Source organism: Erpetoichthys calabaricus, chromosome 7, assembly GCF_900747795.2.
Source record: "Erpetoichthys calabaricus chromosome 7, fErpCal1.3, whole genome shotgun sequence".
In the NCBI taxonomy this organism is placed as follows: domain Eukaryota; kingdom Metazoa; phylum Chordata; class Cladistia; order Polypteriformes; family Polypteridae; genus Erpetoichthys; species Erpetoichthys calabaricus.
The window spans coordinates 130,140,220-130,166,515 of NC_041400.2; the positions used below are offsets into that span (position 1 = coordinate 130,140,220).

General features: G+C 38.3%; 1 protein-coding gene across 1 annotated transcript in view; it reads right to left on the bottom strand.

Annotated features, from left to right (window-relative positions):
• The window catches only part of LOC114654681 (phosphoglucomutase-like protein 5), a 218,659-nt gene that overhangs the window by 45,761 nt on the left and 146,602 nt on the right, over positions 1-26,296 (bottom strand). The window contains exon 7 of the mRNA XM_028805379.2: positions 19,513-19,628. Coding sequence (XP_028661212.1) covers positions 19,513-19,628 — 116 coding nt within the window. The remainder of the gene's footprint in view (positions 1-19,512; positions 19,629-26,296) is intronic.

Consider the following 26,296-nt stretch of genomic DNA (forward strand, 5'->3'; position numbering starts at 1 on the left):
TTTTCCAGTCTTTTGCATTGCACTGTCTATTCACTTTGTTAATTAAAAAAAAGAAATTTAAATAAAGTGGCACTTATATGAATTTTCTCTATTCATTAATATTTATTGCCAAAACGCACTATGACCATGAAAAATTATGTTGATGAAAATGACAATATATCGGTGTAAAAACTGCATGCTGTTGTATCCAGAAAGAAATTACAAATACATCCTCAAAGTGAAGAGTTTCAACAAAAAACTAAGCATTGCATTCTGTTATGTTATTAAATTACTTTAAACATGGAACATTATCTAGTTGCCAGTAAATGAAACCCACATTCATGGAGCACGCTCAGTTGCAATAGATAAACAAAACTTGAAATAGAGTGGGGCCACACTTCAGGAAAAAACTTTCTGGTGGGATGAGAATTCTTCTAAATGTCAAGCGACCCCTGGATGTTGGTGCTTAATTACAAACAATTTGTACTTCAGTTATAGTTGTATGGTAGCTATTAAAATAAGTGAGATGCACAAAGTCTAGATCAGAGAGTTGTTCAAACCTTCTTCAATCATATGTGGCATGGGAGTACCAGCCATTAATAAACAAGTTAGAAGATGTATGCTTGCTGCATCATTTCTGATGCATTTGGTGACTAGGTTAAAAGCTGAATATTTCACATTTTTTTAATTTACTTTTTCCAAGAGTCAGTTATCGCATTTTTATTTATTAGATATCTTTGTAACAATAAGTCATATTTAAAAATAACAGTTGCTTGCCGTATCATACCTGAAGCATTGGGTGAATAAGTTAAAATCTAAAACATTTCACATGTTTTTATTTACTTCATCCAGTTATCACAAAATTTGCAATATACATATTTATATATACATATATATATATATATATATATATATATATATATATATATATATATATATATATATATATATATATATATATATTGTGAGGGATGGCCAACCATTTACCCCGGCCAATACCTCCAGGCCGCTAGATGGAGCCCTCCCTGTAGCATGGAAGTGCCCCAAAGACCAGTAGGGAATTATGGACAATGGAGTTTTTATTCCCAACCCTGCTGGACACCGTGGGGCCCACCAGAGGACGCTGCAGGGAGGCTCAAGGACTTATACGTGCCCTATAACTCGGAAGCACGTCATAATCATATGACCAGAGGGAACATCGTATTTCCGGGTTGAAAAGGACTTTTTATCTGACCCGGAAGTGATAAGAAATCACATGGACTGTAAGATGGGAAACACTTCCGGGTCAGGGAATATAAAAGGACGATGGGAAATCCCAGACGTTGAGCTGAGCTGGGTGGAAGGGTGGCAACGCATCTGGGAGTGGAGGATTGGTTATTGTTTATTGGAATTATTATTATTATTATTATTTGAGTATTGTGGAGTGGAGGGTGCTTTGTGCACATTTATTATTATTATTATTATTATTAATAATAAACTATTATTTGGACTTTTATCTGGTGTCTGACGTCTAGTCTGAGGGTTCAAGGGGTCACGGAGACCTTAATCTGTCACAATATATATATATATATATATATATATATATATATATATATATATATATATATATACACACACACACACACACATATATATATACATATAAATATATTCTGAACTCCATGAAATTACACATACTTAGTTAGGCATAGAAATTATTTTTTGGTTTAAGGATTCTTTGCATGCTTTGCTTTCTGACTCAGGCACCACTTATTGTGATCAATTTTTCAGCAACTCAATGGTTCAACATTCCCCAATTATATGGAACCAATATAGGACATATTTTAAGGCAGAGAATCTCATATCTACCGCCCCAATACATGATAATCAGCCTAATCGCTAAAGATTGTGACATTTAGAGATCTGCATATTGATAATGTGTTTGCATCTTTTGAACTATTACACTCTAAATGTAATCTTCTGGAACATACTATATTTTTTTTATTTGAAAATTTGCTACAAGCTACTTACGCAACTTTAATCATCTTTGAATTAAATCCATTTCTGAGGCGACACTGGTTCGCATGAATGTGGATACAGACAGCATCTCTGGGCTATATTAAAAACAACCTTATTGACCTTACACCTTTAATGATCTAAGGGCATGATTGGAAAGGGATCTCTCAATTAAAATGTCAGAAAAAGAATGCAATTAAGTCATTCACAGCATACAGTTTCAGAGATGGTGGGACAAATGAAAGAAAAAACTACAGCAAATGCTTAGTAGGAACTATTGGATTTTAACCTGCATGAAAATAGAAAGAAAATGGTATTTGGACCAAAAAAACACTCTAGTTCAATATTTGACAAGTAAAATATACAGTACATAAGTTATAAATTATGTATAGTTCACATATGTTTTGTCTAAAATGAATTCAGGGCAAGATCCAACCTATGAGTAATGTCATCAAGTACATTGTTACTCCACATTTTCTTTGAATGTCCTACACCTGAACTATTTAGGGCAATACTTTTTTTTTCGTTGCATATATCAGATAGCCTTGGATTTCAAATAACTCCTAACACAATAACATCGGTGTTTGGAGTAATACCAAGAAACAAATTACAATGCAAAAGCAATGTTTTGTATTATCTCAAATTGGAAGAAATCAAATGTTCACTACAAGGATCCATTCAGATTTTTTTCAGAACTTGGCAAGAAGACATTAATGTAATTCTAAAGAAAACATGCTGGGCTTATGCTCAGTCTTCTTTATCTTTGTTATTGTATTCAATATAAAAATATTTTAGAGGGGGATCTATAATCATAATGGCTTTATTTGTTTGGTGGGTTTTGATTGCTGATTTTCATGGAGTGTCTTTGAAACATATTGTTGTACTTGCTTTTTTCACTTGATTGAGTTGTGCTTTGTTATTATGTTTTGTTTCTTGCATAAAATAAAATTAAAATCAGAACAAAGCTTGATCTCAGAATTACTCAGGAAAGCTTTGACCAACTGCTTTAGTCTAAAACACATGTTTTTTTAGATGGTACTTCTTTAACAACATCCAGATGTTAAAGTCCCTAAGTATAAATATAAAGTGTGTACTCCACTGCCTTGTTAGACAAAATGGGCCATCAGAAAGCAGTTGGCAAGAGCTTGGGTTCTGTCAATAACTCCTCCTTTTATGTTTTTGCTGGCCCTTAAACATGCTCATTTTATTGTGTTGCCTAGCAACACCTCTTGTGCAGCAGTCACTTGGTATCCCCCTCTTACAGGGTTGCTTTAGCAATTGTGCCTGCATGACCTTTGTAACAGTAATTTCCATAGATAGATAGATAGATAGATAGATAGATAGATAGATAGATAGATAGATAGATAGATAGATAGATAGATAGATAGATAGATAGATAGATAGATAGATAGATAAGAAGGTGCTTTATTGAACCTAATGAACAAATTCGCATGTAACACAAACCAAAAAGCTTAGTGTAAAACAGTAAACTTTTGCATTTTAGAACTTTGCATTTTTTTGTATCTTTTTATGTGTTTTTCCTGCTTGCCAGTTTTTGTTTTGAACTACTGCAATATCCTGTCTAATGGCATGTACTTCATTTCATAGTCTGTTACACTAAACAGTGCTTTGTGAGAGATATGTTTAGTTATATTAGCCAGAGTTGTACACACCAATGCACAAGCATGGGAGAGTTAACTAAAAATGATGGAAGTGAACTCGATTGACGTTTCAAATGTCTTTAAAAATTATCTCTGCCACTTGCTAAAATTACACCCCGAAGACTTCTAAATTGAAATGAATGGTCTACACAATTATTTTAACTAACCTTCTGCAGTGCTGCTACCTTAAATAAGTATGTTGGGAATAAAATTATTTGCAATATGGTAGAAATATTTTTAGCAATGGAAAAAATAATCAAATCAATTTCAGAATAACAATCAGCAGAACTTCAAACTTCTTCACTCCTCATACCATAAAAGACATTTATACTGTGATAAGTTCTTTCAAGTAACCACTGCTTTTAACATAACATAACATTTATCAAAATCACTTAAACATGTTTCAAATCATGTTTCCCTGTGAAAGAATGCTGCCCCAATCTAGGCTGGTTGCTGTTGGGATAATGTAAGGATAATGTTGGGATAATGTTCAAATCCCTGAAGCTGCCTCCTAGAGACATCACTTCCCTTTGCGGTCCGCTTATGGTCCCTCCTCTTTCTGCCTACCAAATATATAACAGCCATGTTCTTGTTATCTTGCAGTTCTGTTTTGGGCTCAAGTCTGTAAAGAACATATTGTTTATTTTTTTTGCCAAGTATACGGTGTGGAAACCCCAACTCTTTATGTTTATATATACAGTGGAACCTCGGGTCACGACCGTAATTCGTTCCAAAACTCTGGTCATAACCCAATTTGGTCGTGACCCAAAGTAATTTCCCCCATAGGATTCTATGTAAATACAACTAATCCGTTCCAGACCGTACAAACTGTATGTAAATATATTTTTGTAAAGATTTTTAAGCACAAAAATAGTTAATTACACCATAGAATGCACAGCGTAATAGCAAACTGAATGTAAAAACATTGAACAACACTGAGAAAACCTTGAACAGAGAAAAGTAACATTGCAAGAATTCACACTATAGCCTTACGAACTGCTCGCTGTAAACACTTTTTTTTAACCCCTTCACCGCCCTCTGCCGGATATATCCGGCACCGCTGTTTTAATGCTAACGCCATACTGCCGGAATTATCCGGCACATTTGCCTGTGGTTATATGAATGCCTGGCAAGTAGTATAACTGACGGTTTGGCGTGGGTATTATTACTACGTTGTATTTCGACAAGTCTGTGGTTGTTTTGGCCGGTCATGTGACGTGATTCGCATGTAACAGCTGTGAATATGGCGAAACGTAAACTGACTTCAAGTGAGGCTTTGCAGGCGATTTTGGACAGTTCTGATCATGATTGTAGCAATTCTGAAGAAGATTTTAGTGACAGTGATGAGCAGCAACGTGCGCTGCATGATATTGTGAATGAAGACGCATCGGATGACGGCGCTGAGTGGGTGTATCCCCAGCATCTCAGCTGGGCTGCTGCCCGTGGTGAACTACCTTTTCTGCATTCGTTTGAGGGAACGTGTGGCTTTATTGTTGATGTAAACAATTACACTGCTGAGCAGTTTTATGAGCTGTTTGTGTCACCTGATTTGATTAGACATTTTGTTCATCAGACAAATCTGTATGCAGCACAGTTTATTGAGAAAAATCCCAATTTACCTCCACATTCCCGTGTTCGTGCTTGGTTTGACACTGATGAAAACGAAATGAAAAAATTCATTGGGATTTTGATGTTGATGGGAATAATCAGAAAACCAGATATTGAGATGTACTGGTCTACAGATCCTATGTATGCAACACCTATTTTTGCAGCTGTCATGACACATAACCGATTTTCTTTGCTGCTGAAATTCTTTCATTTGAATGACAACAGAAACGAGCCAGATAAGAAAGATCCAAACCGCGACCACTTGTTCAAGCTACGTCCTTTGATTGATCATTTATTTGAAGCATTTCAGTTGCCCTACATGCCAGGACCGTCAGTTGCAGTTGATGAAAGTTTATTGTCGTGGAAGGGCCGCTTACAGTTTCGACAGTATCTACCATTGAAAAGGGCACGGTTTGGTATCAAGATGTTTTGCTTAGCTGAGAATTCAGGTTACATTTATAGATTTCGTGTATACACTGGCAACTTGCACAACATTTAGTGGTCAATACTGCTTGAATAAATGTAAAAAATGTAAAAAAAAATGTAAAAAAGTAAAAAAACAAAAATTGTTCAGATTTCGCCTGGCTTGGGGAATATTTAGGGAGTTGGCGGTTAAAGGGTTAATGAGTTTTGAGCACAGAGAAAACATGAACATTTGAAAAATCTGTAATTTAATAAACAACCAGGAAAAGTAACATTGCAACAATGCACGCTACGAACCGATCGCTGTAAACAGAAGTGAAGTGGATTTTAAAATCCAATAGAAAAAAGTCTTCATTAAACGAGGTTAAAACAATGCTCGAATCAGTCTCTTTACAAACAAGCCCGGTGCATTCTTTAACTGCCTTCTCGGCCTTACGCAGCCAGCCCTCTCTCTCTCGCGCTCTCTCTCTCTCGCTCGCTCTCTCACACTCTCTCTCTCGCTCTCTCACTCTTTCTCTCTCGCTCGCTGCACAGGGAATGCACAGGGAGAGACTGAACACATGCCGAAATCATCGGCGCATACGAACCAGAAGGGAAACTGGCTTGTTTGTCACCCAAGTGTGTGGTCGTGAACAGATGCAAAAGTTTGGCAAACGTTTTGGTCATAACCTGATTTGTATGTGGTCTGAGACGTTAGTGACCTGAGGTTCAACTGTAGTAAAATAGAAAGACAGCAAGCATAAAGAGTTAGAGTATGATCCATTAGTCAAAACATTTTTTTTCTTGAGTTGTCTGGGTGGTATCCAGGTGAGTAAAACACATGGAATTTGTCAAGCTAATGTTTAGTTATTGGATAACAAACTAGATAATATTTGGGAAAGACTGGATTCAATTAAAACATCAGAAGCTCTTCTAATTTTCTCAGAAACAAGGACAAACCTTCAAACACCAGATACTGTCATCCACCTAGATAGTTTTTCTGTCTGCCATATGGACCAGACAGAATTGTCAGGTAAAAGCAGAGTAGATGGCATTGTTTTATGATAAACAACATGTGGTGTACAGACAGTTCACCTGATCTGGAGTATTAACAATATAATTCCTGAAGCCAACAAAATAACTCATAAATCCCGGGCCACCTTAAAAAACTTTGCACCCCTCCATCAGCATCTTTTGTTTTGCAAATGTGTTGATCAGCACAAGCAGCAAGCAGCGTGCTATCCCATCTCTCCCAACCCCCCCGACGGACAGAGCTGAAGTCAGTTGCAAAATTCTCAGAGCTCAGGTTTTGTTATCTGGGAGTGAGATGCTTGGAATTGTATAGGGTAAATAATATATCGTAATTTGGACTACATGAATTTAATGTGTGTTCCGTGTAACTTTTGGGTACTTGTAAAATTTAGCGCTTGTTTCTTTATTATTCAGTGATGTTCACGTGGTACAACGAACTTGCCTTTCCCTCTCTGAGATGATGACATTTATCACCATTCTTTTCACAAGAGCAGTGATGAACACAGTTGGTGCGGTGATTGATGCCTGCTCAGAACTATTTGTTGTACTGGCAATCAAAGATACAATGTCCCATGACCGCTATCAGACTATCTTTCAGCATTTACGCTTTGACAACAAAGACACCCGTGCAGAATGTGTGAAAAACGACAGATTTGCTGCGATCTCAGACATCTGGCAACGTTTTGTTGAGATCTGTTTTTTGAGTTACAACCCAGGGCAAAGACTTTCCGAGTCTTTGGTCATAAAGCTTATGGAGCTGTTTCTGAACAAAGGCAGAACCGTAACAACAGACAGCTTCTTCACAGCGCTTTTGCTGGCTAATAGACTGCTGCACCATGACACAACTCTGCTTGGCACCATAAGTAAAATGGGACTTCCTCCTGCAGCTATAGTCACTTTAGTACACAAGCAACTCTCCATGCTAGTGTTTAGATCTGGCAGTGCCATGCTGACAATGTTCGCGCCCAAAAAGAAGGCTTTGATTTCAGTCTGTAACAGCTGGTGTAAAGTTTTACTACCTGTAAAAGATATCACTGAAGGGATATAAGCAGACACACAAACCCCGGTGAGTCATGTTTTCTTGGTATCTTGTTGTCACTTGAATTTTTTGTTATTTGGTTTTATTCTTGAATAAAAGGACACTTTTTTCGTTATACCTTTGTGAATGTGTTTATTTTATATTCCAGTAACTACTTGAATGAGATTCAATCTCTCGCGCACACACACACACATTTATACATGAAAGCGTCACTATTTGAAAACGCCATGCCATTTGAACATGAGTTGTCATTTGAACATGTTTTTTTTCCGTTCTTGCCTGTACTCCTGCAGACAGACTTTAACAAAGCAGATTTAAGAAGTATTTACTCTAGGTATCATCAGCACGTAACCTGCCACAGAATAGGTGCCAAAACTCTGAGCCACTCTGACACACTGAAAACAGATGTTTACCAACCACTACCCAGCCAAAACCTTGGACGGTCATATCACCTGTGGGTACTCCACACAAGCAGAGAGTGAAGCATAAAGAGCCAACAAGAAAAATAGCTCTGGCCCAATGCTGCTGAGACAGGCTGCAGCCCTCTGAGATCCTAAAATTGACTTGTCTCTAAATGTTAACTTATTCATACCTAGGTGTTCATTTTGATTTCTTGGGCACTACGAGTTTCACATTTCACTAAAAAGACATTGCACAATGACACAAGACATTTATCAGTCCATCATGTTTGTTCGGTTAGCTAACCGGTGAGTGATCACAAAATACCATCCATCCACTTCTTAAATGTAATATCTTTTACCCATTTTTAATTGATGCTTTGTTCCCATATTCCAATTTCATCATTGTGGCAAAGTCATTATCTTCCATTTCACGTCTCATGTTGTAGTTCCTGGGTGCTTTCACATTTCAATATATTATTGATGGTAAGCATGAAACAGCTTTGTAGTGACTGCATAGATTTTGTGTCTGTTACTCCTTTAAATATTTGGTTCATGTATTGAATTTTATCAGAAAGCTGGAACCTGTTATGTTATTAATTAGTACAAGTATTTTATACATAAAAACCCTTAAATATACAATATAATTGTGCTTTCCTTCTTTTTGTCTATCTAACAACATTTAAGAAAACAAATAAAGGCCACACAAAGATCTATATATGTTTAAAATTCTCACTTCTCAGTTCTTTCTTTACGCTCTATGACTTTAAGCTCTAAAATGTGCTGGCACACAAATATTCACTGCTATATTTGTCTTGTGATAGGAGGCGGGCGGAGATAAATGTGCTGCGCTGATGGGTGATGAGTGCCTGCTGTCATCTGGAACTATACAACTGCAGCCCTCACTAAAAACTTTCTACATTAGTGCATGAAATGCTTATATTTTGTGCTTATATACTGTAAAGGAGGTGTCTCAAAATAAAGACATGCTATAGTTTGTTAAAAGTATATGTGCATGTGGATATGTGTGAGTGGAATCTGCAGTGGACTCCACTGAAAAGTTCCTTACTGTTTTGTGCCTGATATAGGCCCTGGCCCCCAGTGATCTGAACTGAATCAAGCATGTTTTTAGAATAGTATATGTTAATGAAAATGAAGACCCCACTATATTGCCATATTGCTGTTAAAAGAAGCAATATACATCAATGTCCAGATCCGAATGTATTTTTTTATTCAAAATGTCCTGCTTTTTTGTTAATGGTTACTTTAACAAACTTATATGGTGATTTCAATCAACATTTAAAGCTACACGTGCAGAAAGAGTAATGGGTGGCTTTTCAAAACAGCACTAGCAGACCTTATGTAAGGTTCTTACACTCTGCTCTATCTTCTTAAAGTACAAGGCTTTTGTGGAGCTGGAAAGAGGGCAAGCAGTCCAAAAAGAGGTCTACTTGTCCAAGCATTTAAACAAAGCTAGATGGGAACATGGGGTGTAGAACCATCTCATGCAGGCAATCTCATGCAGGCTGCAATATTTTGACATAATATGTGAACCTGAAAATGACACTACAAAGTGGTTTGTGGTAGATTTCAGTTACTGTTTTGGGAGATTGCAGATGACAGACCAAATAAAAAGTATGTCAAAGTAGACATGGAGGAGGGAGTTTGTCAAGGCAGAGCTAAAGTGTAAGCAGGACAGCTGACCTGTTAATTAGTTTACAGATTTCTCCACCTCTTTAGCTATATATATATATATATATATATATATATATATATATATATATATATATATATATATATATATATATATATATATATATATATATATATATATATATATATATATATATATATACAGTATATGAGCGGCACGGTGGCGCAGTTGGTAGCGCTGCTGCCTCGCAGTTAGGAGACCCGGGTTCGCCTCCCGGGTCCTCCCTGCATGGAGTTTGCATGTTCTCCCTGTGTTTGTGTGGGTTTCCTCCGGGCGCTCCGGTTTCCTCCCACAGTCCAAAGACATGCAGGTTAGGGTGGATTGGTGATTCTAAATTGGCCCTAGTGTGTGCTTGGTGTGTGGGTGTGTTTGTGTGTGTCCTGTGGTGGGTTGGCACCCTGCCCAGGATTGGTTCCCTGCCTTGTGCCCTGTGTTGGCTGGGATTGGCTCCAGCAGACCCCCGTGTCCCTGTAGTTAGGATATAGCGGGTTGGAAAATGGATGGATGGATATACAGTATATATATATATATATATATATATATACGTATAGGGGCGGCATGGTGGCGCAGTGGGTAGTGGCTGCTGCCTTTGCAGTTAGGAGACCTGGGTTTGCTTCCAGATCCTCCCTGCGTGGAGTTTGCATGTTCTCCCCATGTCTGTGTGGGCTTCCTCCGGGTACTCTGGTTTCCTCCCACAGTCCAAAGACATGCAGGCGATCCTAAATTGTCCCTGGTGTATGGGTGTGTGTGTATGTGTGTTTGTCCTGTGGTGGGTTGATGCCCTGCCCAGGGTTTGCTTCCTGCCTTGTGCCCTGTGTTGGCTGGCATTGGCTCCAGCAGACCCCCGTGTCCCTGTAGTTAGGATATAGCGGGTTGGATAATGGATGGATGGATATTTATATATATATATATATATATATATATATATATATATATATATATATACACACACACACAATGTTTGTGTTTATATCTCTCTATTATAATAAAAAAAATCCTGGGATGAGACAAGACTTTTTAGCCTGGGACGAGACAAGACTTTTTCAGAGAGATACTTTCACATCATGTGAGACGAGACTTTTTGTCAAGAGATTTATCCACACCCGGGGCCAGAAATAAAAGACAAAGAGTAGATGACAAAGTAGAACGTCATAAAGAATTCAAAAACTTTGGCGCGATACACATGCAGAGCAGGTTAGAGATAATGAAATTACTAAACTTCAAAAGTCTCAAAATTAGAGTAAAGATCGCATTAATGCTAACAAATGGAAATTATTACTCGGTGGAATAACGGAATAGCGAAAAGAGATTGAATATTGAATCGGATTTAAAGTATAAGCCAGAGACTTGTAGATCGTCTAATTCATGTTGCCATCAGGGAAAAGTAGTGTTTCTTCCCAATGAAGAGGTGTATCCGCGAGAATTAAAAGATTGTTGTTTGGTGAAAGTGAAATCCACATACAAGAGCGGCACAGATGTGAAGTGGCTGGTGGGTAGTGCAGGTCCCCGGGGAGGCTTTTGGCGAGTGAAGCAAGCAGGGGCGAAGTCCCCTAGTATTTATATATATTTCATTTTGACTGCTGCAATTCAGAGCTGCATAGCTGTATAATAACACAACAGTTGGAACTGGCACCTCACAGCTACAATACGTGCTATGTGCTTTTATTAGTTGGATTTATGTGATGTATGTTTTTGCTCAGTCACACTCCTTCATGTATCACAATTGATTCAACATGAGTGATGAAATCTCCTAGTAATCCTACAGCATCAGCAGGCTATGCACTTTCAACGACAAATTCTCAGTCTCTATTATGGCTCGGTTTTCTAAAAGATTGAAATTAATTGCATTCCACACGTCAAGAGTCTGATTTTACGGTCATAATCAAGTGTGTCTAGATCTGTCCCACCCATGCCTGTCACTTGACTGGTGCCCATTCCCAAGAGGATCTGAACCCTCATGGGAGGTTGATGTGGCTTCTTTGTGCTCAGCCCAACTGAACTAGGCCTGACTCTAGTAGTGGGTTCCAGGAACAAAGCTCTGGCAGAGATTTATTTAGAATTATCAGGAGAGACTTAACTGATTTGTTTCTTACTATAGCTTTGAATGTTTTCTACATTTCCAGCTCAGGCAATATTTCCTATTTATTTTATGAGAACAAAGCTTTGTGTTCTTTGTTATTTCCTCATCCCCACTTGCTTCAGATGTAGCGCACTTGGAATGTGAAAAAAAATTGGATGGAAAGTTGGTTTCTATGAAATAAACTATGCAGCTATGCATCAAGGAATTTGTGTTGCAGTTAGTTACTTTCACTCACCGTAAAAGGGCTGTGCTTTATGGGGATGACATTTCTCATGAAATTCTTCTGCCTGCAATTCCCTATCGAGTATTTCAATGAATTGCTAGTGTGTGGCAGTTTCCCTTTCTTGACTACCTGCCAAGAAGGCGGCCTGTAAAGTAGATGCCTTAAAGAGATTGCTTACAAGCTTTCATCCTTTTATAGCAGAAGAATGGTTTTTATTTAGAGAAGGGAGATCCAGTAAGTCATGATAAATGCTTCATAGAACAAGGTAACAACATTTGTTTGCAGTAGAAATAGGTTGTTGGGGGCAGGGGTTGGGTATGAATACTGACAAACGAATTAGATTGATTATACAGTATTGCGCAAAACATTTGTCGAGTAGGAAAAAAAAATGCTTAGTAGAATTTTGCTGGCACATAATTTAATTCCTAAAATGACTTTTCTAATAAGAAAGAAAATTCAGTTTTCCATTAGAAAATAATTGCTGTTTGGTAAGTAGATCTTTATGAAGACAGTGCTCTGTCAGTGGAAACATCTAAACAAACACTTTTAAAACTTCTGTTTTAGAAAATGTAATGCCTTACATATCCATGTTACCTGACCTGCCAAGGTCAGTTTATCAGTTTATGATTTTCATAAAGAACTGCTGCTGTATGTAAAAACAAGCAAATCTTTTCAACGCACCAATATCTTTTAATACAGTATTCTGTTTGCTTGTTTCAATGTAATATCCTTTTAATACTTTCGTTTCAATTTGTAAATGACTGGAACTGAACTGTCCCTTTAATGAACTGACATCCCACTTAGGGTTGGTTTGTAACCCTATGCTAACCGGATAGGCTCTGACCCCTGATGTTTTACTTCATTACATGAAATTGCATTTATTGTTGTCAGATACATTATTTCCCATTTTATTGCACACTAATACAGTACATCTAATTTCTATGATTTTATTTCTTTTTTTATTTTATACAAATAGCTACCTATGCATATAGCTTTATTTGACATATACAACTATTTACAGGCAAAATAGGTCGCCAGCGGATTGTTGTGCTGAACAGGTTTGTGTAGCTGATGCACCTATGGCAACGTTCGCCTGGGAGGACAGACACTTACGATGACAGGAGGTACAAACCATATTGCGTCTCACTGCTACTGCCACGCTTGCGCACCTGTCTCACAAAGACAGCCAGGCAGCCAGCCCACCATGCAAACAGACGTTTTATGTTGATTTATGTGTGAAACCATTGTTTTGTGCGCTTTTCAGAAAACTGAGTTTTTTGGAAAAAATATTATCCCTCAAAGAGTTGCTACTGAACATAGACTGATTATGCTGCTCCCTGATAAAAGATAATGTTTCTGCTGGCATCTGTTCAGATAAAAAAGAAAACAGATTTAGAAATGTTAACTTGCTGTTGCTCGGAAGGTGCCTGTTATAATGTTATGATTGTGGCTCTGGACTCTGAGGGTAACTTGTTTTTCAATAACAAACTAGATAAAACGTTAATGCCCTGGCAATGGCAAATAGCTTTGGTTTTATTTTTGATTTAATTACATTAATGTTTAAGTTGTGATTTACAAGAAATATTTTAACTGTTACTATGTAAAGGGAATACTGCTGTTAAAAAGCACCTTATTTGTTTAAAGTGTTTGCAAACCAAATACACGCAATACACTACTTTTGAGTTCATTATTGAATTTTGCACATAACAATGTAATTGTCTGCGACTAATCATGATTAATCGCAATAAAAAATTTTAATCTCTGCCCAGCGCTCTAACATATATATATATATATATATATATATATACTGTATATATATATATATATATATATATATATATATATATATATATATTGTCACACAGTTGCGATTGGGAGACAGCTAAAGGGCCTGAATGATAGTAATTCCACGCCAGACCGGAATAGCTCTGTTCTGTTTTGGACTCAGATCTATGAACACCTCTGTTCAATTTAAACCAAGTTTTGCAGCCAAGGAACAATATATTGGTGGCTGCCCCAAACCTTTTTGATGACTTTGTGACAATATACAGGCAGTCCCCGGGTTATGTACGAGATTAGGGACTGTAGGTTTGTACTTAAGTTGAATTTGTATGTAACCCGGAACAGATACATAAATTTAATAAATGCTATTGTTGACCGACTGTAACCAAGTGCTCTGCCAATGAATGATGGAGTTTCACCTCTCTCTGACCTTTTTATTATTTCTACTTTATTTTCAATGGTGATGGTTTTTCTCTTCTTTACTGTACCACCAGTACTTGCATCAGATTTGTGTTTCAGAGACATTGTTGAAGGGTGAAGACAAAAGATTAAGATGAGCTCTTCTGCACAGCACTGTACACGCTATCACAGCAGGAAGGCACCAGTCGTCAACACGTCTGATGTACTGACAAGAGACAACTTCCTGCTATGTATGTAATAGTACAAGCAGGCTTGCTATTGAGAATGAATGGGGGCATCGACGGGTGGTTCATCACCAGCCCACCTCACAGTCACCTCCAGTACAGTATGCTGCCTGCAGCGTCCACCCACTGAGAACGAACACGGTACGGCCAAAGGCAGGTAGTGAATAGCCCCCATTCAATAGGCAGCCATCCGATGCACACTACAATGCTACCCCCCGCCACCCCGTTCACCCTCAATGGCCTCCGTTTAGCCACAACCGGGTCACCGCTTGCGGCATTACCAGCAGCCCACTTAGAACGAACGGGGCAGCCGTGTGTGGTGGGTGAGCAGTGAAACTGCTTGCTGCCTGAGGGACACTACACTGCGCGAGCAGCAAAATCGCCCCCCTCCAGCCACCGTTTGCAGCATTACCAGCCGCCCACCGAGAACAAACAGGGCAGCCGTGTGTGGTGGGCGGGCAGTGAAACCGCTTGCCACCGGGAGCCACCCGAGGGACACTACACTGCGCAAGCAGTGAAATCGCCCCCCTCCAGCCCAGAGGTGTGACCAGAACATCATGTGTGGGTGGGCATTTGGCTTGTCTGGGGGGGGGGCAAAAAATATCCATCCATCCATCCCCATTTTTGTAGGGGGGTCAAATAATAATAAAAACATAGTTTTATATAACATATAAAAGCAAAAATTGTGGCATAAATCATAACCTATTGTTCAATAAAATTAACAGAGGCAATGGAACTTGTATTATTATTTTTTGTGAACAAATATAGAACTACATCTACAAGGTAAATATCAATAAAGTCAAATGTATACAACATATGAGAGCAAGAACAGAAACGTGGCTTATTGTAGTCATGGGAGGCTATAGGACATCAGTTTCCAGTGTTTAACCTGGATATTATCTACAGGACCAGTCTGCGGTTACTCTTGGCAAATTCTGAAATAAATTCATTCATGTCTAGATTTTCTTTGATGTTTTTCTCATGTGCCAGAATGACTAAATTTCTTTTCCTTGAATGCAGCATTATTCGGCTGAGTGGAGTGAGAATGCGGTTCAAAGTAGAGAAAGAGCTTTCGCATGCAGCTGAAGACACACCAATGATGAGTGCTGTGATGCAGACATGGCTCTGACATGCAGGATACTAGAAGCGTGTTTGTTGAAGCCACCACCGTCTTTTTCTAGAACTTTTCCAATTAGTGTAGCCATGTTTGGTGAATATGTCCTCGCGGTCCGAATTGGAAACACTAAATTTGCGGAAGGCAAAGCAAAAGCTGCCATCACGGACAACAGAATATTCAAGCCATGGTCGAGACTGATACCAGCTTGCACTAAAACATCTGAGTGTCTTTCCGAATGCACGCTTGGGATAATTAATTCAAATGGGCTGGGATGGGCTATCCATATTTAAGTCAGGCAGACCAGACTGTATATTTTGTTGAAGGCAGAGGTTTGGAGTAACCGACACGGGCGCAGAGCTGGAGGATTGTGTAGGCTTATCTACATCTTTTGGAGTTTCAGTTCCCGACGTGGGTGTGCTGTGCTCCATGTTGGTAGCAGCGGTGCTGGGCTCAACCATGGAGCCAGCAGCTTGCGGAGGGACAGAGGTTGAAGATGTCTGCTTTTTAATAAGCCACCTATGCACGGCCTTTGGTGTTACCAACCAGAAAATAAAAGAAGAATGGAATGTATACACTGTTTTAATTAAAGAATGCGGTCAACTGGTTCAAAACGTGCTGCAAAATATGCGGCGAAGTGAACTGTGAACAGCACAGTGCCTGTCTAGTGGAGGAGGCACTGACGGATACGCCCCAAATTCAAACAGCCAATTGGAAAGCAACTCAGTTTTGAAAATCAAATGTTATTCTTCTCCAGAGTTTTCATTGGACAGATAAAGAATTTCGCAGGGGGGGCACGGCTTGTCTCTGGGGGGGCAGTGCCCACCCCAGCCCCCCTGTGGTCACACCTCTGTTCCAGCCTCTGTCCAGCCACCACTTGCAGCGTCCCCAGGCTGACGGAGCGGCAGTTACTGAGGCGCATGCATTGCAGCTGCAGCCCGTTCGTCAGTCATAGGTCGGATGTCTATAACCTGGGGACTACCTGTTTACTTAATATATATATATATAGTAAAGGACAGCCGGGTCCCCGGGGGAGCCACCGTGGGCAGCTCAATACCTCCCCTGGGACGCTTGGTGGCAGCCTCCCTGGCAGACGATGATTCCCCAACCTGGCGCATGGCTCCATGGGAGTCCTCCACAGCCTGGTTGGGGGCTTGGATGGCCGCCAGGGGGAGCTGCATGGACTTTACAGCCCGACTGGTCAATTCCTCAGCCCCACCCAGAAATGCAATTGGGCCCAGGTGATCAAGCACCTGGAATATTTCCAGGTGGGGTACAAAAAAGGCCAGCCACCACCACTCGAGAGAGCCAGAGTCGGGAGGAGAAGGACTAAGCCTGAGGAGGAGTGGTGGTGAAGAAGAGAAGAGTGTTGTGGTAATATTTGTGAGTGTTTTGGGACTGTGTTGGGCCTGTGGGACACGGGGAAGGCGTGCCCCACGGCTGAAGAAAAATAAAAGTGTGCTTTGTTTAAGTACGTGCCTCTGCGTCAGTCTGTGCCGGGCCAGGCGCTATATAGCGTCTATATTACAATATATATATATATATATATACATCTTCTATTATATGTATGTTATAAATAAATTGCGTTATTTGGTTTATTACAGAAAGGATGTTTGGGTTATTTGTTGAAAGATCGTCTATCATTATGTCTGGACCCCTTAAAGTGATTGCTATTTAGTTTAGACTTTCTACGATTTATGAACTTCATTCATAAATTATATAGATCTTTTCATATTTCAGGCATACTGGCTACAAGGTTAAACAGAGATCCTACTTATTTCCTCCTTTCCAGGCAGCAACAAAAAGATTTCACAAAATTTGTTTTGAGTGTTAAGTTATTACTTGGTCTAGCCAGATGATTGGAAAACTCAAAGAAACATCTGCCTTCACCGATTTCTTTTCAAAGTGCTTCTATGCTGAAGCATGTTCAACCTGTTCTACTACATTATGAAATGTCCCCAAAGAGATCTGTCTTTACAAATCCAAAAATTATTATTGAAGTGCCATTTGTGGTAGCATTTCTTTTTTTTCATTTGGTAGTGCTGTTGTAGGTGTGATCATTTAGCTGTATTTTAAGACAACAAAATAAAAGAAACACCTGAAAGGTTGTTGTCTTGGATTGGGTAAGTGACATGTATCTTTCTTCCATAGCTCCAGAGCTGCTGACCCAAAATAAATAAAGGGACCTATATCATGACTTTGCCAAACAATACATCTTCAAAAACTGCCACCATACCTTCCACATTGCTCAAACTTAGAACATCCAATAAAAATTCACAGTCACCTGTGAACATAGAGTAGGGCAGTGTGGTTGCCAGAAATGTAAATATTCTAATTGTAACTAATGTATAGTGTACTAGTCTCATAGGTGGATGAAATCTAAATAGGAATAAAACTGAATTGAGTGTCTGAGGTTGTTACTCTAGCTCACCAATCACCTGAAAGACATGAAGGTTACATTGACTGATGATGCTAAATTGGGCCTCTATGAGTGAGGCTGTGTACAGTAAGTTTGAGAATGTCCTGTGATGTGCCAGTACTCCTTGTTTGCCTGATTCCTGCCTTCTACATGATTCTGTCAGGGTTGGCCCATGCCCCCTGCAAACATGAACTTGAAGAAGCTGGTTCACTGTTAGGATGAATGGGTAACTTCAGCTACAATTACAGATTAATTGCCTCAATAACAGCTTTTACAAAGGAAGGTTCTGCACAAAACATATTGTATGGTGTAATGCCAAGATTCTTTACATTAACACACAGCTTCAGGGTGAAAATAAAGTACTGTATATGCATAGCTTCACTAAATCTGACAAAGTGCAGACCACATCCTAAAATATTATACACCTTAGAAATGATTTTGATTGTAGATGCTGAACGTCATAAAGCCTGAAATGGTTTAGAAGGGGCATTCCAGAAAGAAACTGTTATGCTGTATGTACTATGCTGTAATAAAAAGAGAACTTAATGTACACAGCTTTACTTTCAGCATCCAAAGCAAAGCTCACATAAAATTGGGCATGGCACATTGTGAATAAAAACATATTTTGAAATTCTTTTCCATTACTATTATAGAAACCATCTTAAAACTTTCAGAGTCTTTATCTTTAGAAAGCTAAACAATATAGAAAAAGTGTAAATTGTCCAGTGAATGAAAAAAGACAGGAAAAGCATGATAAGACTTAATGTTTTTCTCATTACCTGGTAAAACAAATATCTCACATTTCAGTTTGTAAAAGAAAATACAGTACTTTGAGGAGAATACCAAACCATATTTAAAACAAAAGCTGACTTTGAGAAAAAGAAATAGCAAAGTATGCTGGCAATAAACTACAAAAAACAGTGCTTCAAGTTTTTTAAATCATGCTTAAAGCTCAGACTGTGTACTGAACATTTGAAATGTCTAAAATACACAAATTTTACATAAAGGCAATTTTATATCTTTTTTTTTCTTGGACAGTGGGGACCATCCACCTATAAATGATTTTCTTACGTTAGAAAAGACAACAATCATACAGTCATAGTTAACCCCTGCCACCATTAAGCACAAGTAAAAGTCATATGGACTTTATAATAATATAATCTAAAAAATTTAGTATTTTTAAACACTCAAACAATACATAAAAACTTTAAAAAAAATAAGCAGTTCATGATAAGCAATTCTTAATTAAGGAAATATCTATACAATATTAATTTCATCCAATGGATTTTTGCTGCATCAAATACATTTGACAAACTTGGACATTGAACTTGTCAAAACAGAGGTACTCATAACCCATCCACCTGTCTATTAATCCGGTTCAGGGTAGGAGAGTCACATAATATCAAAATGGATGATACTCACCAGTACCAAAGCTTTCTTCTCCGCAGAGTGAACATCTACCAGAATCCATTAGATTGCCAAAAAATTTCCAGCCTGTAGGTGTTTCGTAGATTGCCACCTTCATTGCCTTTGCCACCCTTAGGAAAATGAAAGATCTATAAGCAACCAGGAGCACAAGTCGCACCTTCTTTCTAAGCCTATTTTGTGAGGAAGAATTTTCTGTAATTAATCAATCTATTTTGTAGGAGTAACTTCCTGGGTCTCATTCCCAGTTAATGTAATACACATTGCAAAATTACCCAGTTCCACCTGTTCACTTCATGTCATGCTTATTCTATGTAACACACTAAGACAAACTCAGGTTCTAACTATTTTATAATTGTCACTCTTGAATTAGCTGGCTTCTTTTTTCTACTCTACTAGTATTCAAAAATAGACTTTGGCACCAAGTTTAGAAAAGTTGGTATTTTTTGCAATAGCTTTTAATACTCATAAATTTCTTTTTGGTTTTCCTCTCTCGAAATAATTTTTTGTGTGACATTTCCTTCCATAATATTCATCAACATGGTAACAATTAACAAAACACAGAGCAACATTTTAACAAGCAAGGCACACATAATTAATAAGGTGATCAAATCATGTTAAAAATTTTGGACTGATACAATAAATGAAAAATCTATTTAAAAAGTAGGATAAACTGGAATAAAAATCTGTACCCACAGAGATCACCAGGACTGAACTTGCATTGTACAGCATATATGGCCACCTTTCATTAGCATTTCCATTTTGCCTTCTAGGCCCAATGTCGTGCCATATTATTCTGTACAAATCTATTAAGGAGAAAGTTGTGCTGCAGCAGCAGTGCTGATTAACTATAATAATATGGTACTTAATTAGATCTTGCAATATACAGTGGAACCTCGGGTCACAAATGTCTCGGACCACGTACAAATCGGGTTACGACCAAAAAAGTCTGCCAAACTTTTGCAGCTGTTCACGACCACATACTCGGGTGACGAACAAGCCAGTTTCCCTTCCGGTTCATACGCGCCGATGATTTCCGCACATGTTCAGTCTCTCCCTGCACAGCGAGCAAGCAAGAGAGAGAGCGCGAGCGAGAGAGAGAGATAGAGAGCACAAATGAGCGAGTGAGAGCGAAAGAGAGCGCGAGAGAGAGAGAGTGTGAGCGAGCGTATATATATTTACATGCATCTTGTATGGTCCGGAATGGATTAATTGTATTTACATACAATCCTATGGGGGAAATTACTTCGGGTCACGGCCAAATCGGGTTGTGACCAGAGTTTTGGAACGAATTATGGTCGTGACCCGAGGTTCCACTGTACATATTTATTTTTTTATCAATTGAATTTAAAAATTATAAGAATTACATAAAAAAGTGATTGAAAAATGTTAAAATGCAACAGCAAAGATCTCATATATACAGTTGGCGCATTCATTATGTTTATTTTAAATAACCACCAACAATGTGAAAGTTGCATAGTAAAATAAACAAATGGAAAATTAAATAAGATATAATGGTATTGGGTCATGAAGTGTATTGCAACCCTCGACGACTGTGCTTGACACACTGATGTTTGTACTTGATTCACCAATGGGTATACATGGGAGCAAGGAGGACCACCCTCCCATGGAAGGCAGCTAAAAGGATCAAGAGAAGGTAATTCCCGGTCAGACCAGGGGGTGGCAGAGTGCACTAATCCTTTCTTTAATCTCCCTGTAGACCAAATGTGAGAAATTTTGCCTGGGTCCCTTGACGTCACTTCCGGTTCCGCCTCAGAAGACGTCACTTCCAGAGCAGCAGAAGAGCCCACCTCCTAATGACATTTACACATCCCAAGAAGTTGCAGACCAAAGATCTAATTTCCAGTTCCAGCCACAAGAGCCTTCCTCTTCCTGGTTTTCAACTATATATCTGCCATGTTTACTAACCTATTCAGTTCTGTTGTGGACTCTTGCTTATAAAGACCATTGCATCAAACTTTTTTTTGCATCAGCAGCCAATTCTCAATTATACGGGAGGCTGCCCAAAACCTCTTTATTGAGCCAAGGCCAGATTATTACCACACAGTACACTTATTTACAGTATATCTACTGTATATGTTTATCTATAAACCTGGAGTTCTAGTTCATCTGGAAGTCAACTGTGTCACTGGTCTGTATGAAATATTGCTGCACTTTCCTTAGAAATTGGACAGACAGATTCAAACACAAATTTGCTAGCATATACAGTGGTGTGAAAAACTATTTGCCCCTTCCTGATTTCTTATTCTTTTGCATGTTTGTCACACAAAATGTTTCTGATCATCAAACACATTTAACCATTAGTCAAATATAACACAAGTAAACACAAAATGCAGTTTGTAAATGATGGTTTTTATTATTTAGGGAGAAAAAAAAATCCAAACCTACATGGCCCTGTGTGAAAAAGTAATTGCCCCCTGAACCTAATAACTGGTTGGGCCACCCTTAGCAGCAATAACTGCAATCAAGCGTTTGCGATAACTTGCAATGAGTCTTTTACAGCGCTCTGGAGGAATTTTGGCCCACTCATCTTTGCAAAATTGTTGTAATTCAGCTTTATTTGAGGGTTTTTCTAGCATGAACCGCCTTTTTAAGTCATGCCATAGCATCTCAATTGGATTCAGGTCAGGACTTTGACTAGGCCACTCCAAAGTCTTCATTTTTGTTTTTCTTCAGCCATTCAGAGGTGGATTTGCTGGTGTGTTTTGGGTCATTGTCCTGTTGCAGCACCCAAGATCGCTTCAGCTTGAGTTGACGAACAGATGGCCGGACATTCTCCTTCAGGATTTTTTGGTAGACAGTAGAATTCATGGTTCCATCTATCACAGCAAGCCTTCCAGGTCCTGAAGCAGCAAAAACAACCCCAGACCATCACACTACCACCACCATATTTTACTGTTTGGTATGATGTTCTTTTTCTGAAATGCTGTGTTCCTTTTACGCCAGATGTAACGGACATTTGCCTTCCAAAAGTTCAACTTTTGACTCATCAGTCCACAAGGTATTTTCCCAAAAGTCTTGGCAATCATTGAGATGTTTCTTAGCAAAATTGAGACGAGCTCTAATGTGCTTTTTGCTTAACAGTGGTTTGTGTCTTGGAAATCTGCCATGCAGGCCGTTTTTGCCAAGTCTCTTTCTTATGGTGGAATCGTGAACACTGACCTTAATTGAGGCAAGTGAGGCCTGCAGTTCTTTAGACGTTGTCCTGGGGTCTTTTGTGACCTCTCGGATGAGTCGTCTCTGCGCTCTTGGGGTAATTTTGGTCGGCCGGCCACTCCTGGGAAGGTTCACCACTGTTCCATGTTTTTGCCATTTGTGAATAATGGCTCTCACTGTGGTTCGTGGGAGTCCCAAAGCTTTAGAAAGGCTTTATAACCTTTACCAGACTGATAGATCTCAATTACTTCTGTTCTCATTTGTTCCTGAATTTCTTTGATCTTGGCATGATGTCTAGCTTTTGAGGTGCTTTTGGGTCTACTTCTCTGTGTCAGGCAGCTCCTATTTAAGTGATTTCTTGATTGAAACAGGTGTGGCAGTAGTCAGGCCTGGGGGTGGCTACGGAAATTGAACTCAGGTGTGATACACCACAGTTAGGTTATTTTTTAACAAGGGGGCAATTACTTTTTCACACAGGGCCATGTAGGTTTGGATTTTTTTTCTCCCTAAATAATAAACACCATCATTTAAAAACTGCATTTTGTGTTTACTTGTGTTATATTTGACTAATGGTTAAATGTGTTTGATGATCAGAAACATTTTGTGTGACAAACATGCAAAAGAATAAGAAATCAGGAAGGGGGCAAATAGTTTTTCACACCACTGTATTTAGTAAAAAGAGGCTCATTTCCAGTCCTTGTAGGACACTAAAACTGTAGGTGTTCATTCAAGCCAATTCCTGTTTTAAATAGACTTCAGTTTATACAAAATATACTGTATTATTTCACTCTTTATACCTTTATTGTGTTAAAAATCCACACATGAGCTGATGATATAAATACTCTTCTCTTTAAACCTCCAGCCCCAAAAACAATGACTGCAGCATGCAGGCATGAAAATTACATACAGTATAACACAAGGTGTAAGGGCCAATCTTAGAAAGTCAATGTTAATGTTAAATTCACTTAAGTGTTTGCTTAATTTCAAAAGAATATTAGTTTCTCATAGCTACTTAGAATATGGTATAGTCTTTTACCCCCTGTAAGTTAATATGAAATAGAACTTTCTTTGCTCTATCTGTAAAACTGAATGTTAATTAAGCCAGCTAGGAAATAGTCTCACTGCTAGCATGGACTGTTAATTAAGTTTGCAAATAGGAGATTGGCGTACAGTTTTCTGTCCGTGCATAATGTTTTTGATATGAACATTTGAAAGTATAACTGTATGACCAAACAAGATAAAAAAGCCTTAAACAGAACTTTCTTTAAACAACAACTTTTCCTTTCTTTCCTTCAATGTTTTCTCTGTTACTGTGTGAACTGGTTTGCTTTGAATGTTTATTAAAACTTTTAAAATAAAGATATTTGTTTTGTGGAATTATTTGAACAAGCGTTGTACTATTCCCTGAGCTGTCCTATGAAGCAAACTAAAAGCTGAAGAACTTTGGTAATTTGGGACAAACGTAGCTACACAAGTATCTGGAGGGGCCACATGCTTTCTGTAATGTGCTCTGTGCAAATTGCAGCTCTTCTGAAATTGTTAAATCTTTCCTGCTAGTGACTACACTGGACACATTAAGGCAAAGGAAATACAGCTCTAAATGGCTTAATATTCTAAATACCCTAATGATAGCTTACTTTTGGAAACAAACTCAAATGATGATAACCTATAAAACAGCTTAATACCATAGTGGGATTCCTAATGTTCTTTTCAGTAGAAGGTTTCATGTTTTATTCCCAGGCAGCTTTGAGCTTCACTAGCCACGCTCACATGTATTATAACTTTCAAATGTTTGCTCAGAAAGCTCACCAATCAAGTGTAAATACATTTCACCAATATTCACATATAATAATCCAACTAAAACTTGTTTACACAATCTTTGTTGCTTATAAACAGGCTGTTGGCTAGAAAAATGTTATTCCATAGTGTAAACTCCCTTCCTATATCATGTCATGTTTTCCTTTGATAACGGGCTATTATTTAAGATGAAAAACAGATTCGCGTGTCCTTTTCCTCTCTGCAGTGACCCAGATGAAAACCTATAAGTGTATGTACAGTACATTCCATTAATCCTTCCATCAAAGGGCTCTCAGTCTAGGAGCAAGAAGACCTTACAAAGATTTCTTTTGAGAAGACAAATGCTGAAGGCTGTGGTGTTGTTGTCCTGAGGCTATTCAAATGTTGAAACCTCTCTTTACTTGCCATTACATAGAGATTTTCCTACCTGGGAGCCCAACTTTTTGTTGGGTTTAAGTCTCTTATCTTTAACATAAGATAAATTAACATAATGAATTCTTAAGTAACACATAAATGTTTGCTACATTTCTATAAACATGTAACATTCTTAACATTAGGCTCATTAGGCCTATTTTTAACACTAGGCCCAGTTTGTCATTTCTGGGTTTAAAACAAAGTAGAATTAAAGCAGAAGACCAGTGAAAGCAGAACTTGGTTGGAATGAAAATCTGCAGTGACAGGGGACCTGCTGAATTCAACTTGAAAATTCTTTAAAATGGAGTGTAAAGATTTTTTTAAAAGTGAAAGACAAGGTATGCAGTACAACCAAGGTATTTTGTAGCTGCAATGTCTAATTGAACTCTTCTGGTCTTGCGTACAATCCACCTATAATATTATTACTTTTTTTTTACTTTCACAAACAAAGAAATGACAGCCAAAATCACAAGACCAACATATGCATTATTAAGCAGACAGTATTACTGAACCATTTAATGCATTTGACTAAAAGTGTGCCTCTGACTTTCAAGGTCTTCCATCTCAGTCTGGAATGCATTTCAATCAATTAATCTGCTTAAACCCAAAACAAAATTTACACTTCTTAACCACTGAACAAGTGGTGAGGCAGAAGCTGGTTACAGTTCACAGCAGAGATAAACACCTTCTACACAAAAGAATACGGCTGCATATTGAAAGGCCAGACCCTGTAATAAGTGCATTCCTGTATTCTGGAAGTTCTCTGCACATTCCAGCAGTGAACACAACCCAGTGCCTCTGTAGAAATTACACATACAATGCAAAAGATATGTCTGAAAAATAAAAACTGAACATCATTAATTCTAATGAAGGAACAAAAATCATTTGGTAAGAATTGATACAGTTTTAACTGTGTTGTGTTTTATTCCATTGTTTAGATACTCCTGAATTTTTAGCACTTTACTTCATATTCAATATCATCAGTCCAATTCTTCAATAACTGATTTTTCAAATCTCTTGATTCCTTTACATGGTCAAAGGGGCTAGGTTTTATCCTTGCAGCATCAGGCACAAGGTGGGAATCAACCTAATATAAGATATCAGTTCACCATGGGATGCACAAATAACAAACCCACACTCATTCACATTGAGCCAATTTAAAGATAGCAACAAACTAAACAAACATATCTTTGTGATGTAAAAAGAAAATACCAAACCTGGAGAAAATCCAGGAAGACATGCAAAATCCATATTGAGGCATGTACAGAAATGTAAACACATCTCCATAAAGATATGAAGCAGCACTTCTTATGACCCTATTGTGGCATTAAAACTATTGAGCATCTGAAGGGACAAATTATAGCATGAATAAGAAGTTAATGTAGAGGACCAC